The 15346-nt window shown below is 42.9% G+C and overlaps 2 protein-coding genes and 1 long non-coding RNA gene across 5 annotated transcripts; 2 read left to right on the top strand and 1 right to left on the bottom strand.

Annotated features, from left to right (window-relative positions):
* The first annotated feature begins 3406 nt into the window (after window positions 1-3406).
* On the top strand, window positions 3407-9816 carry LOC129596145 (tyrosine-protein kinase BAZ1B-like). 3 transcript variants are annotated; one of them, XM_055493336.1, is made up of 13 exons: window positions 3407-3651; window positions 3887-4531; window positions 5300-5461; window positions 5619-5776; window positions 6120-6240; window positions 6321-6492; window positions 6552-6667; window positions 6910-7032; window positions 7140-7300; window positions 7445-7500; window positions 7870-7950; window positions 8020-8093; window positions 8247-9816. In XM_055493336.1, the coding sequence occupies exons 2-13, from the start codon at window positions 3929-3931 to the stop codon at window positions 9432-9434; spliced, it is 3015 nt and encodes a 1004-aa protein (XP_055349311.1). In that variant the 5' UTR covers window positions 3407-3651; window positions 3887-3928; the 3' UTR covers window positions 9435-9816. The 3 variants fall into 3 exon arrangements, with proteins under 3 accessions (XP_055349311.1, XP_055349309.1, XP_055349312.1); XM_055493334.1 differs by having other exon boundaries at window positions 3407-3718; XM_055493337.1 differs by lacking the exon at window positions 5300-5461 and having other exon boundaries at window positions 3407-3718.
* A 205-nt stretch (window positions 9817-10021) lies between these two features.
* Window positions 10022-11481, bottom strand: LOC129596225 (tRNA (adenine(58)-N(1))-methyltransferase catalytic subunit TRMT61A-like). The gene has a single exon (XM_055493450.1). The coding sequence runs from the start codon at window positions 11053-11055 to the stop codon at window positions 10156-10158; it is 900 nt and encodes a 299-aa protein (XP_055349425.1). The 5' UTR covers window positions 11056-11481; the 3' UTR covers window positions 10022-10155.
* A 1286-nt stretch (window positions 11482-12767) lies between these two features.
* On the top strand, window positions 12768-14024 carry LOC129596256 (uncharacterized). Its single transcript, XR_008691397.1, has 4 exons — window positions 12768-12868; window positions 12928-13059; window positions 13367-13625; window positions 13710-14024. It is a non-coding gene; the product is annotated as an uncharacterized LOC129596256 (long non-coding RNA).
* Window positions 14025-15346: the final 1322 nt, after the last annotated feature.

Raw genomic sequence — 15346 nt, 5'->3', positions numbered from 1 at the left:
AATTTTGGTTAGCTAGTGTAAACACTAAACACCGCAAATAGTATTTGTACAGAATCTGTCTGGAACAGAACGCAACACTCCAAAACAGAAAAGTACATGGAAAGCAAAACTTAAAGACGGTTATCTGTACGTGGTGCCGGTCTTATAATATTATTAATTATAATAATAATGCTGTCCCTGTAATTCCGTGAAGACAGAGAACGAAAAACATACGGTGTGCATACCAGCATATCTATACTTATATGATGTTATATCAACTTCTGTGCATGAAAAGTGCTTGTAAACCGTTTACACTATTAGAGTTATGTACGCCATATTATAAGGGGCCGGTTTAGACAAGTGCTGTAACTGTAATGTAGGCACTAGGCAGTAGGCACTGGTTTCAGCTACGTCGGTTGTTCGGTCGATTTGGACACAGGTCAGACGCCTGCGCCATATATACAACGGTGGCATACTGTAAATATGTGAGCACACAGAACAAGTCAGAGCTGACCATGAGCTGCATTATCAACGTAGGTATATTTAGACACACTATACCGTTTGAAAAGAGCGAAAAGACGAAGGATTTGGAAACCACTACCCCGGTATACTGGCTATGATATCACAATGCCCTTTATATAACCGAAGGAAAGGATGATGCTTTGATTTGTTTTCTGTTTAGACTGTTAGAATTGAATTTAAGGGACCCGTTGACCAACCTCTCGAGAATATTGCTGCACCGTATGCGAGTAAAGTGTGATAACATTAACTAGCTGGTTAATGCCTACTCGTAATCAGAATCAGTGTTATGGTCGTAATGATTCCTCGTGCTTCAGTTTTAGCGGTTTCACTTTAGGCAATTCAGCTGTTTCAGTTTTAAGCCGTTTTAAGAAACGCTGCTAACCGTAAGCGCAATCTGCGCAAAACGAGCAATCCGTGCCCGTGGACAAAGGTTTGAATGGGATGGTCGCAGAATCGTAGGTATAAAACAAACGTGATACAAAATAGCATCATCGATAATCTACATTAAATCGTTACGTTCTCTGCAGAGTTAAAAGCCAATGGGCGCTTCTGTCCATACAACCATACGAATCGAAATCTTACGTTCCCGAACTAAAATAAAACTGGCATTGCTGATCGCGTTGTACAATAACCGTTGGGCCGATTTGGTCAGGGAAACGCTTAAATGGATTCTTTTTACGCATTTCGCATAGGCTTATTATTTCCTTTTCTTTAGCAGTTTGCTTAAATTCCATAGAAGCATAAACTGCAAGCTACAAAGACAACGAATTGTGGACAGACTGTCCCGTCCAGTCCCTATTACAGAATAGATATACGAGTAGATACTGCACCAAAAGTACAAATTAAGATCGTAAGCCAAAACTTCTTCAAGCAAAACAGGAGGACACTGCCAAATTGCCATGTACGCCCAAACTCTAAAACAAGTCTAATAACATCAAGGAAAGTCGAGCTGATGAAATCACATTACGGGGAAAGAAGAACTGGATTTACGTGACTACTAATTGTAAAAAATGTGCTTTCGATAGCTTGATGTGGCAGTGGGTCCATGTAGGCTGCCGGGATCGAGGCAAACTCTGGAAATTGCTTGCATCTTTCATTTGAGCAGCAAAGTGCAGCTTATCTACGAGTATCTTCGCTTCTGAATAAATCATGAAAGTCTTTCGCTGATCGCTATTCTTACTTCCAAGTTCCAAGAGTGAGAACCACTTTTGCTCTGACAAGAATTCTATAAGTGTTAGGTTATGCGCATCAGTTCAGTTTCGTCCAGCTTCCCGAAATGTGCAAAGTTCTAGAGTGCTCGTACAACAACACAATTAAGCAATAGCCAGTGGGCAGTATAGTATGTCGCAATATATTACAGTAGTTTCACATAAGTTTACTACGGATGACTTGTGACTAAGTCTTAGATGGAATTTCGCTGTTGTTCAAAATGTAATGTGTCTATAGACCAAACAATAAGACCTTCAAATACAGTTCCAGCCGCACTGCCGCGGCCAGGTACTGCAGCATTAATAACGAAATAAAGTCAATTGAACAAATTAAATTTAAAGACCAGACCGAAGACTGTTATGGAACACTGGACACACCGTTCCCCGCTGCGTATCCTGTTATTCCTGTAAATAGAGAAGTCACCAGGATCTGTCCAGTGAACAATGGCAACATTATGACAATTCGCCGCTAATGTGCGATGATCTTGCACCAGTCACTCCCGCTATTGTCGGTCGCCAAGGATGAGGACAGCAGCCTCGTCGTATTCAAAACCCTTTATCTATTAAAGGGCAGGACGGGCACGCACAGACACCTATACACGGTCGTGTCAAGTGTCAACAAAAGCGCAGTGCCTTGGTGTTCTATCCGAGCAAGCAGAGCAACTGTTGCAAATAACGCACGTCGGTCTGGAACAATTACTGCCTCACTGTCAGTTGCATTAACTGGACTTGGAAATGTGAACGACGGTAGCCGTCGGTAGTTGTGTTAGCTTTTCGACAACGACTATGAGATATTGCATCAGATGAGTGCGCCCTTATCGCGGCTCGGGCTAACCACACTCGATTATCAAAGCACTTCCATCAAACCCTGATAAAGACAAGGTAAGAAAAAAGGTGTCATTTGTTTAGGACGAACCTGTCTGCATAAGAAAAGGCTAAAGCGACGTGATGGCTTTTCGCTATAGTAAAAGGTCAATCTACATCTCATGAAACTACAATGCACAGTACAAGTATTAGGACATACACCAAGTACGGCAGAAACGCGATATGGGTCTTCTCGAAATGGTCGACGATTCCGAGACTGTGACCTGGTGCTGGTTTTGACGCTTGTTTGTGGCCTTTGAACAAATGCTGCGCTTCCAGACGCTTTGTAGGCTTGCTTTGACATAAAGGCAGCCATATTGTGAAGGCTGACTGTCGACGTCTGTCGTTGCCGTGACGGTACTGTGCACTTTCAGTTCGGTTCATAGGAATATCGAGCGCGTGGACGATGAACCATAGCGAAACGCGGAACAAGTCAGCGCTGGCAAACCGGTGTGTGTGACTGACGACTGTTGTGTGTGTGAGCGTTTCTGCTTGGCAACTTTCCATACAAATACGGTTTGGTTGAAATGGCTCGCACCCACGGTTCGTGTCGGCTGCCCGGTCCATAGCTGAAAGCAGTTTGGTAGCTAACGATCACTTTGTAATGATTTGGTACTCTGCCTTTTTGAATATTCGTAATGAATAACCGATGCTTCTTTTAATTTTGTTAATATAAAAGAACGGAGTATGTCGCAAACAATGTCCACCGTGGAATGGTTAATTATTGGTGCCGCCGCCTGAACCGGAACCGTCAGCTCAGTTCGGCTCCGACCAATTCGGATGTGGTGGCAGCACCAGTATCACCACCCTCGTAACATGTGCGATTACATGCACTCCCCAGCGACCTTAACGCACTCCCTTTTTGGTCTCCTTTTTCAGGCTTCTCGGTAGATCCTGCGCTTCAGAAGTCTAAAAACAATCGAAAAGTCACCCGGAACTGGATTCCGTTCGGGATTGGTGTTTTGTTGTTATTCTTTTGGCGGGCTGTTATTAGTACGGTACATAGTACACTATTGGGACATTTTTTCATTACGGGAAATATTACACTGGTGGTGTTGGACTGTTGTTTTTTTTCTTCGTAAGTAGAAGTACGAGTGCAGCTGTGGGAAATCGATCCACACGATCCCCTCCATTTGCATTCGAAGGTGTGTGTATCTGATGAAAACTGATTTCCTCTCGGAAACAGCTGTTTATGATTTATGATCATTAATTGATCTTTATATTTTAATATTTTGATGCGACTTAGTCGCTTAGCCACTTAGGCCATTTGGCTTTGGGCCATAGCATAACAATCCACCTCTACTTGTCGTCAGGTACAGCCGTGCAGTGTGACGCTCCAGGTTTCCTTGGTGAGCATGGATGATCAGGAAGACACCGCGTTGAACACGACGGCTAATTCCGAGATCTGTGAGACGCTATCGTCTGCGGCAAAGTTAATCAGCGATGCCCTGCCAGCCAACAGTGCATCGGATACTCCGCGAAAACTCCTGGAAACCAGAACGATCTCCAATCAGAACAAATCTTCGGGTTCGGGAAACAGTCAGGATAAGTCCAGGAAGATGTATCTTCCCCAGAGTTCCCCCCGACTTCGCCTAATGTCCAATGACTCCAACGGAAGTAATACCGCGGAGAAAGCGGGCACGTTTTCCTTCGTCAATCTGCTTCCCGTGGACGCCACTGCGATTCCTTCGTCCAGCAAAGGAAGTGCGGATAAAAGCAATGCTCGACCCAGTTATATTATCCAGCTTGCCCCGAACTCTGAGGCCAAGGAGGGAAGCGCCAGTGGGAGTACGGCTGCCAGCACGAATGGCCTGCAGACTGTACAGTCTGTCTTCCGTTTGGTGGCCTTGAACGACGGGAAGGCTGGTACGGCGGGCAAGGCTGGCACGCAGAAGTTCGCCCTCAATCGGGTGAGTGGTCCGGATGCCCCGAAAGTCATCGTTATCCCCGCTCCAGGGGTAAGTCGTAGCCATGAATGATGAAACTATACATTATAGTACTTACTCTGTCCTCATGCAAATTTTACTATAATATAATAATAGCTAAAAATTACGAGCAGTACTTACTGATTCAAGTTTTGAATACGCATGTGTTTTAGCCGTTAGGTGGTCGTAGAACAGTGGCTTTCGGTTGCTCTTAAAATTTCGTTTGCCCGGGCTTTTCTATCTAGAAAATTATTCGGTGTTTGCGGGAAAAGAATTTTTATGTTCTACTACCTTTCGTAAAAGGCTCTTCGAATTATTTATATCTGGGCTGATTTCCCCGTACTCTTAGTTTCGCCTATTGTTCGACGTCTTCTGGGTATAATTTGACGGGACACAATATGAACTTACGAAGTCAATATTTTATTTACTTTTATTGGATGGACTTCGAATAGAGTACAGAAGAAATTTTTATTTCTTTCAGTTTAACTGAGTTTGTCTGGATTTAAAAATTGGGTATCGTTTTGTTTCTCACTCCTGTACATGTTGCTATTACTGTAAAAGTAAGTAAGTATGTAAAAGCTTAAGTTTTGCTAGTATTGTATTATTGTATTCAAACTGTTTACTGATTTACATGCGGTGTTTACAGACACACACTTAAAGAAATGACATTAATTTGCTAGAAAAAATATTAGTTCATCAGAACTATTCTACAGTCTACACCATTCGAAAATAATGCTAATTTGTATCATGTTCGCTTGTTGGGACACCCGCAGCATATTCAAATTCTTTAATTCTGGTTAGACTACGTTGTCATCGGACACTTCCAAAAAAGCACTGTCCATTACTCAAATTGCGCAGAATGGTAGTGGTGGCGTTTCTACTGCGGTGGCGTTCTCTAATCAATCCACAGTCTTGCCTACCACTTCGTATCGCATTATCTCATCCACAGTGCCAATTCTACCGGTGAGATTTTCTACAAAATTGGCACATATTTTGGGGTGATGTGTTGAAGTGTGTTAGTGCATGTGTGAAATGTGTAAAAATTTTAAAATGTTACTACTACAAAACGAATCCATAGCCGATTATTTGTTATGACAAACCAATAATTTGTTATTTTCAGGTGTCCATTGCCCCCACAACTAGCACTACGGTGCGGCCCACCAAAATCGTCAAAGTGGCGGATAGGCGGGATACAAGTGCGGTTTCCAGTGCTGTGGCCAAACCGAACGACGTTGTAGTACTATCAGGAAAACCGGAAGTTTTACCTTTGCTGTCTATGTAAGGCTTCAACGAATTTTCAAGATTTTCTGTGGCCGAAGTGCGCTTTGGTTGATTGTTGGTAATGGTTCTTCGTTCTTTGGATAATTTTTAAACCAGTTAAGAATATAGATCGGAGCTGAAAGATAATTGAAATGAAAAAGAAACCCTTTTGTTCGAAAAATGCTAGAAACTGAAGACATTTACCGCCAGCGTTTGTGTCTTAGTATTTACAGTGTGCTAGGGTGGTTAATCGACCACATTGGTTGTAAAATTTGGCTCGTTTTGATTTTCTTGGTTTGTTTTGATCTTATTGAATGCGTGTTTACTGTTTGCCATACTCATTTTTGAATGTTGTTTACAGTCTTCCCAGAAGTACGATATGGACGAATCTTGTTGGAGCATATGAATTGAGCGGACTAACTGCTCGCTGTTCTGTTGAAAAAGAAAAGAAGGTTGTTAAAGATTTAGAAAAACTACGATGTGTAAGTGGACATTTTGTTAATCAACATTTTTCTTGTTTTCCATACTTGCAATTAATTGTATCATGCGTTGGCATTACCAGGTGTATGAAGATACACAGTTTGTGTGGAAGCCTTTACCAGCGCCTGAACCGATGGAGGTTCCCGGTGTGTCGTCAACGAAAGTTGGGGACTTATTAAGTATCGGGCGGTTTATCGAAATCCTGCAGTATGAGCATAAACCCACGCGCAATAAGCGGAAACGCTTTGACTATGGTGAGCCATTGCCCACGGAAATATGAGAACGTGCACCTTTTAACTTTCGATACTTTCAGAATTTCTCGTTAATGCGGTGCTGTTACGAGATGGCAATATTGGGGCATACCTATCTGTCCTGAATTGGTTTGTTTGGGCGTTTGATGAGCGAAAGGATTTTGAGTCTAAACTACATGTGAGTTTGTTCGTTCAGAATGTGAATGGTTTACATATAGGTAAACATTTTATTTTTGATTTTTCTTCCGATTGCTGCAAAACAAAGACATTTCTCAGTGCGAAGGCTGTTTTTAGCTGAAATCGAATAGAATGGAAACCCTGAAAATTTCTGTTGTACCTCAGAATTGATCTGCATTTCTTTTACTCTTAATTTCGGATATTTACACGGAGCATGTCGTTGATTCACGTCTTGATTTTCAGATTCCTCCTGAATTTACTGTCAGTGTGCAAAAATTAGCTGGTGACCATATCCTCGCGTGTGAAACATTGCGGCAGTATATGGTCGTGGTGAAAAAATATAAAGAAATCCCGTATCCAGAAGAGGTGAGACGACGTTTTTGTTAACTGCTTTTGTTAGTTGACCGTATTTTCCAAGTTACTGTGGATTAGGCAGATTTTTGCATTGTTACATTTGGGACCTCGCTTTTCAGTTTCTTGTTATATTGGAAAAGCTGAAATATGTCGACGTAGCTGATTTCACTCCTGAAGAGCGAATTATGCTTCTCAACATGGCCCACAAAATTTTGATTCAGGACACCGGATTTGTGAACGCGTGCTTAGGAAGGCTGGAACAAGAATGTGCACAAGCCATGTAAGCAATCCTCTAACTGTTTCCTCTCTAAGTTTTTATTGTTTGTGCTATGACTTGGAACTGGCCCTAACGTTTGCTTTATGGACTACTGATCACAGCATACATAATTTGTCAATGTTTTTTTTTCGATTTGCTCGGCTCTAGGGATAAAAGAATGAGATTGGATGCTGCTGTTCGAGCCAGAGAGCTTGCACTTTTAGGTACGTTTATTACGCCGACGCGGAAAGTTTTATATTATACACAGACGGTGCACTCAGTGTACTTACATCGCTTGTTTCGAGTTTACTTATTGTGAATTTTGCAAAGAACCAGCACGTTTATTATAATGATAATAATAATAATAATAATGATATAATAATGATAATGTTATCACAGAAAGCACTGTACGTGAACGCATAATGATAATCGTTATTGATCATTATGATGCTACTGTAATTAATTGTTCCGTTGTTTACGATATTTCTTAGTATCAACTCTATAGTCTGTATCATTCGGATTATCAGTACCAACGCGGGTGGTACATCGAACTTTACTGAAGAGAGTTAAGAATGCAGTTTTCTTCTTTGCAGAAATGGAAGAAAAACTGAAACTGTTCGATGAACGCTCGAAGGCAACCCGTTCCGAAGACCGGGAAAGGACGTACATAAGTGGTATAAACGATAATTAGACATGTGTATGTGCTAAACGTATGCGGCTTCTTACATGGTAGTTTTCCACAGATGAAATAAAAACGGTGACCAAAGATATTGAAAAGCTGAATGCTGAAAAAGTGGAAGCAGAAACGGAGGGCGAGGTAATGCAGTTTCTATTGTTCTTACTGATATTGAAAATCTGAAATGAGAAGAACTGCCATCACACGGAGTAAGTCATATCCCGAAATGGTGATACGTAACTATGTTTTGATGCTTTTCATTCGAAAAGAAAAGTATTGGTGTTTGTGTTTTAGGAAGCCAAGATATTTTCCGGTTACATGTCGCACTCGGACTGCCTGGGATACGATCGACAATTCAACCGGTACTGGCATTTTCCGGAACTCTGTTCCGGGCTTTTGGTAGAATCTGGCTGGTCTTCCCCGGTGTATCCAAAGAAATTGGATCTGACGGCCAATCCTCTACCCACCGTGCTGAGCAATTTTGTCTATCCCAACCGTCCACAGGAGCCCTATTATCTCCAGCCGGACGGGAAATATCGCAAGTGTGATTCGCGTCTCATTTTCCCTCCCTCCGCTGCCAATGCATGGACCATGTACGATGCTAAAAGTATTCCGCATTTAATTGCTCAACTGAATCCCATGGGTATCAGGGAAGGCCGCTTGAAAATGCGTTTACAAGCCGATATTCAAAAGCTCTCCCAGACGTCGGCACGACCTCTGCCCAATATTGCTGAAGGGTTGTTGGCGATTTTGAAAGATTTTTTCGCTAAAGTTTTCGCGGATTTGGCCGACAATCAGTTTTTAATTAAATCGGTTGATCCCGATTGGAAAGAAAAGTTGGACTGTGCCGATTTGGCTGAATTTAAGCAGTTCATTGTCTGGGTATTTTCGGCCATCTCTCCGGTACTGATGCATAAAGAATTCCACACAATGATGGAGAAAACCTGGAAGACTGTTGTCGAAGAGACAATGAATTTGTCGCGGATTTATTACCTGTGTAAACTGTTGGATAACTGCATCCGATGGGAACGCCGGATCGGCAATGAACAGTGCAAGTTGTGCGGCATAAAGCAGCGACGAAATCGGATGCGACGGTGCTACGGTTGTGCATCAGTTTTCCATTATGACGACTGCATGGATTTCACGCCGGAGAATTTATGCGGAGATTGCGTCGTAATGTCCGCCGACTCTGCGGCGCGAAACGTCGTGGTGGTGCAGAAAATGTCCACGACGCCGGAAGCAGAAAACGGTGAAAAGAAAGTCGACGCACACGAAGGAACGCCGCTTGCTCCCTGTGTTGATTTCTCGGAGCTCACTTCGGAAGAAGGAACCCCGGAGAAGAAGCGCCGCAGTTCGACGGGAAGTCTCGGTACCCCTGTAAAATATCCTCGATTAGAGGAACCGCTGGAACCCAGCACGGACAACGATCAAAGAATTTCTGTCCAACCGGATCCTGCTCTTGATAATTCCCCTTCCGAGTAAATTGCGGTATTATTTACGGTATTTCGCGGTTTTTTAGTTTTTACACTAACTCGCATACAGTGCTGATTTATAGTCGTATATCCACTGTCTCAGGGCTCTTTTTGTGCGGGGAATGGTGATAGGGTGCAGTTCTCGTGTACGTATAAATAGGTGCTGCTTGTGGTGATCTCGGCCGTTCAGTGCTGTGTACGTGAAAACTGAACATTTTTGGTGCACCCTCCTTTTAGAATTGATATCACCTACGAGTAACGTTGTAAGTTTTGTTGAGTATTTTGTTTTATCTAACAGACGAAGAAGCATGCATGTATTGTCCACAATATCATGTGGTTACCGTTTGTAAAATTCGAATTTGTTAATAAAGTAAGTACTTACTCGTACAGGACGTTTGTATCTATGCGGTGTGTCCAAGATGATAAAATTTATAAATTTCTTGGTCAACTCCGACCAAGTAAGTCCGATAACAACGCATTACACTTGTCGGCAAAGATTTTTACGAAAATAAGACGGAAACTAACCTTTCCAACTTCGCAAGAGGTTCATGGCTCAAGCAACAGCAAAAATGTTTCGAATTTTTTTAATCTTCCTGAGGCATAAACACAGCTCAAAACATACGATCATTCGCAAAAAAAAGCATTCAAAGGCTCCAAAAAAAGGCAGCAACCATGGATTCAGTAACGGTGAACTTTTAAAAACAAATCTATACTTAACAGTTATCTAAAACCTAAAATAAAGATGCAAAGGTAAGATATCCGGAATGACCGGGAACATCTCCCGGCACAATCGTTGCCGGGAACGTCGTCTGCGAAAACGGACTTTTCAACGGCTTTCCACCTTCCGCTGCGGCCTCTGGCTCTTTGGGCTCATTCCAACAGTTCACCGTAATTGCTTTAACTTCCAGTGGTCTCATCAAGCACTCCAGGGTGACAATATCCGCAAAACCTTCCTGCTTCAATGCCAAACAAGTCCGCTGCACCTGCTCAATACACGGTGAAAACGAGCCTATGCGCGCTCCGCCACAACTTCTTTTCAGCGCCTTCTTGACTTTTGGCACCGCCACCCACGGTCGCGGAAGATCCAGCAGGATGGCATCGAGAATACCGTCCAGCTCTAGATAGCCCTCGGCGTACACGTCGGCTTTGCGGGCCGTGATAACATGATTCAGGCCGTGTTGGAGGAATTCTTTCTCCGCTTGCTGTACACGAAGATCATGGTAGTCAAAGGTGTACAGATGTCCGTGAGGCGCAATGGTGCGGGCGATAGTGTGCGAGAGGGACCCAGATCCCGTACCCGATTCGCCCACCATGCAGCCAGGTCGGAGGTCCAGATGCATGATGATCATACTGATATCGGGCAAGTACAGAATCTGCGTGCGAAATGGCAGGGTCTTCGTCCACAGTTCCGGCGTGGCTCGGAGGATAAAAACATAACCCTTTTTGCAATGGTACTTGGTGCCGTACTTGTGCCCGATGAGGTTTTTATACGGGATCGCACCGTATTTCGTCTGGACGGTCGGTTCGCGGACCGTGGGATCAACGCGCACGGAGAGTAGTGTCGCGAAATCCACGTGCACAATAACGGTATCGCCTTCGGAGACGGTGTCGTTCGTGTTTAATATGCTCATGGTGATAGAATTTGCTACGCTATGGGCTAAGGCTCGTAACCGTCCGTTAAAAATAAAGTCAAACTAAATATTTGCGAGAACAAGAGAGTCATAAAGTCATAAACAAAGCTTTCGAATGAATTTTAAGGAGACAAAACCGAAAAAAGTCTTGAAAGTCGAGCGAAAAATTTAAAAGGTGTGTGATTTCGCAACCAGTCCGAGTCAAGACTCGAGTGCATGTTTCCAAGTTGCTTGACCGTCTACCCAAAGCGGTCGCCTATTAAAGGTATCTGGTACATAGTCACCGTACATGAATTTATATATACGTATTGTATGAATTTATATCAGACTGTGGCCGTAGCGTTGCTGGTCTGTTGCAGCCATTGACGATTCTCGCCAGGATGGTACCCTGTGGCGGTTGGCAGCCGTGCGCCTACGGTGCGCCGGGAAGTCATCGTAGGCCCGCAACAACAAGTGCTTATCCCGGCACTTTTTAAAACAGTGCGCGTTCTGCAAACTATGTTGTTATTAAATTGGGCAGATACATGAAAATTTACGAAAAACCATTCTCTGCAAACAAGGAAAAATGTGTGATAAAATGGTTACGGTATTCTTAAATTTAGCGCAGGTGCTATGGCCACGATATTGCATTACCGCCTCGAAAATTTTAGCACGTGAATTAAAGACGAATTAAAGACCTAACACAGTGAAGTGGGTACCGTATCCACTAGTCCGACCACGTCCAGTCGGATAGAGCGACTCTGTCTCAAACTGTTACGGAAGATGGTAGAAGATTACGTTGATCTGGTATGAAGTAGGAAAGGAAAGAAGAAGAGGTCCGGGTCCTGCAAACACGAGAAATACACGACGGAGAAGTATACGTTACCTGTCCGACGCTAGATGTTAGCAGAAGCGATAAGAGATATCCATCAACCTGGCGCTACAGGGCATGAAGATGATGATGAGACCGAAAGGTCACGGCAAATCAAGTGGGATCAAATGGGTAACCTGTTACGTCACGAGATTATCCGAAGATGATAATGCACGTCGACGAGATAGAGGAATGACCCCTGACAATAGGTGAAAGGTCACCCAGAGGTCAGTTTGAACAGCCTCACTTGGAAAGAGAAGACCAGAGCAAAAGCCTGAAGTTAATCAGATCGAGTAACAAGACTCTACTTTGTTGGGATTACAACTCTTGACATTTCACTCGCGGTCGAGCGCCTTATATAGCCAAACCGCAAGTGCTGGCTCTTCGTACGCGCAGGTACGGGTCTGAGAACAATAGGGATTTACACGCTAACCAATAAGAGACGTCTGAGGACACGTGGACTAATCACACCGCTGCATCACTACACGTGGACTAATGAGAACATCAGGTCAACTACCACTAGAACAATAGGTTGAGTTTACGTCATCGAAGCGCGGTCATCGAAATGGCAAGTCGCGGTCAAAGTTCTCTGCTGGGGATTTCTGAGAAGTCGAAGTAGACTCGGGGTCAGGACTCGCGTAGAAGATGTAGTAAAGCCTAAGCCTTAGTTGTAAGGGAAGAAGTAGTAAAGTAGTACCGATGTGTACTAAGGGACGCCAGTACACGTCAACACGAACAGAAACAGAGCGAATGCATAATTCTCCTGTTGGCGCACTCCAAAATCCCTGTTTGTTAGTGACGTCAAAATGACACACTGCCAGTCTGCAGTCTCGGCGAGAATCACGAATTGGCCATTCATCTGGGAAAATACTATACTATATCCGTAGTCTGGACTCTGGATTCCTTTCTACCAAGCCTGGTCCTTAATTTGTTTTTAAAAATTGTGTTCTGTACTTACTTTTAGTAAGTAAATAATTTCGTGGCAATACAGTACTTACCTGAAATAGTTTTTGTTTTTGCAGTACAGTATTCATGGTGCTGAATGCTGACATCGCCTGTTGGACGAACTGAGTACTCGGACAATGGCGGGAAAGTCTGAAAGTTGCTTGCGATCGTGGCTGGAGCAGTTTCTGTTATAATTCTCGATGAGCAGGGTCAATAAATTTTAAGAAGCACATGTACAAATGGGATTTAGCTCCAAATTCATTTGTTCACAATATTACGTACGCCATAATTATGATGTGGAAAAAGCTCGTGGTTACCAGCAGATCCAGTCTTACTGTTAGCATGCTTGCACGAACGCAAGTAACATATTCCGGTGTTTTCAGAATTTTATGACTTGCAGCATTTTTCAAGAAAAACTTAGCTCGCCAAAAAGTGTATTCAGTTACAGTACGCAGTTGTTGGCCTGGTGAGTGTATCATATCGACGCACTAATCCATTTCCATATACTTGTTACAGGAAAACTGTCATATCCGTATTTATGCACCGCGGGGCGTTGCATCCGACAGCTTGGCTTTGTTTTGCACCAGCATGGCTGGGACTGACGCCGCCACTAACAAACTCACTTACGCTTAGTGAAATTCGAAGAGGTGATATTGCAGCATACTTTCTTGGAGCAACTCTTTTCGTCTGCTTCATATTTTGCGTCTACCTGTTCTGGCTATTCATGAAAGGAGAACATAAATTAAGGGAGCAGCTCAAATCGCTGTCGGAAGAGGTTAGTATCTTCTGTACTCGTACTGTGGTTCTTGGAACAGCTTTTGTAGGGCGTTTCTTGAGTCCATGACTCTTGTGCTTGTAGGTGGAAAAGCTCAGTCTTGCTTTAAGGGATCTTGAAATAGCAATTGGCAACCTTCAGAATCTGATGTAGGCCCTGGAAAACGTAATAGATGCAACAGACAGAAGCAGAAAAATCCATAATTTAACCGGGAGGCGAAGATGAACGCTGAACGAGAAATTCTCAGCAGACGTGGGAAATCTGAGCGTCAGCGTGAGCTATCATCCGGCACGCGTTATAATTAGAACTTTGATTTGCAGTTTTGCACCAACTTTTAACTCATTCAGTGTGCCTTTTGGCTTTTGCAATGATGTCGCTTTCCGAATTTGTCTTGTGACACCGTAAATTTTTAATGTTGTTTGGTTTGATAAATCCATTCTGTACCTAATATCTTTGCCTGTCGCTCTGAATATCTTCCGGATTTTGTTTTGCGGAGTTATAAAATTAGCTTCTTTAATATGCTCGGTTAACCGATAAATGCTTCTGCAAAGTTTTTTCGTTTTATACTCTTACTCGGAATTTTAACATGGCAAAGCAATACGAAAGAACGTGACAGTGATAATAACCTGAGTTCAAGTCAAGCTAAAAAAACGATTCTAGAGCTGAAAAGTAAAGTTGGTAAATCCAGCAAAACCAGATACTAGAACGGATGGGACTACAGTTTTGAAAATCGGCAGTCTGGAATAGAAAAATTCAAGTAAGAAAAAGAAATTTTTTCAAAATTTAAGCGACCATAGGTCAAGCGGGACATGACCATGTCAAACTAACACGCATGGGAACCATATAATGCACCGACATGTCATCTAATGCCGTTTGTAACAACTGACAGTAGAATCCCACAGAATACTTCAATAGCTCAAACGATAGACCACAACGAGTGCTTCAAGGTTGGTGCATTGTGATGGTCATCGAGCTGACCAGTGGTCCAAGAAAATTTTAAAACGAAAAAGCACTGATATGCACCATTACATATAAGCGCTACTACTTGGGTATTTCGTAATAGTTGGCCACTTCTGCTCATGTTTTGGACAACTAGTCATCGGCCTTATTGTACTGTATACTAATAATGCTATATCCGATCATCCCGGTGATCATCCCAATCTTGAATGGACCGGTGGCCAATTTCTTCAAAGTGTTTACAAGTGACTGAAGTGAGTGAAGTGACCAGTTATGAGAAATATACGAAAGTATCGCGCAGCCAGATCAGTAGCTTTTTAGTTTAGCTTTTTACCGACCAGACGTTGAAGTCCCGCTTAGCGGGTTGTCTGCTCCTAAAACCTGCCACTTACGTGACGTAAGTTACGTAAACAATACTACAAAATTTACTATCTAGAAAGGAAGACTGGGCTTAAGCCATTTCTCCTAGAAGTATCCGTTAAGTTATATTTTCCGCTGTGCACAGAATGATTTCTAAAGGTTACGAGGCGCGAGCGCTCATGAACCGGAAGGTCCAAATGGTGTTTTTGATCAATTTGTTGCAAGGGCAAAAGCTCAACCGGCAGAGTATTAACGGGAGATTGATGACATTTACAGGATTTTTCTCTCATTACTATAGTTTAATTCAGTCGTAATTAGGAAAGAATATACGAATTCTCCCAGGAACAGTAGAAGTGGAGTACTGTGTAGTCATTTTTGCAGTCCATTGTAAGGAGAGTAGTATT

The sequence above is a fragment of the Paramacrobiotus metropolitanus genome, unplaced genomic scaffold (assembly GCF_019649055.1).
Source record: "Paramacrobiotus metropolitanus isolate TYO unplaced genomic scaffold, Prichtersi_v1.0 Parri_scaffold0000087, whole genome shotgun sequence".
In the NCBI taxonomy this organism is placed as follows: domain Eukaryota; kingdom Metazoa; phylum Tardigrada; class Eutardigrada; order Parachela; family Macrobiotidae; genus Paramacrobiotus; species Paramacrobiotus metropolitanus.
This window is presented reverse-complemented; position numbering and strand designations above follow the sequence as displayed.

Bases quoted from the DNA above. Each gene is read 5' to 3' on its own strand.
- LOC129596145 (XM_055493336.1), top strand. From the start codon at position 3,929: ATGGATGATCAGGAAGACACCGCGTTGAACACGACGGCTAATTCCGAG. The intron at 4,532-5,299 runs GTAAGTCGTAGC...AATTCTGGTTAG, and splicing joins TCGTTATCCCCGCTCCAGGG to ACTACGTTGTCATCGGACAC. The intron at 6,241-6,320 runs GTAAGTGGACAT...TGGCATTACCAG, and splicing joins ATTTAGAAAAACTACGATGT to GTGTATGAAGATACACAGTT.
- LOC129596225 (XM_055493450.1), bottom strand. From the start codon at position 11,055: ATGAGCATATTAAACACGAACGACACCGTCTCCGAAGGCGATACCGTT.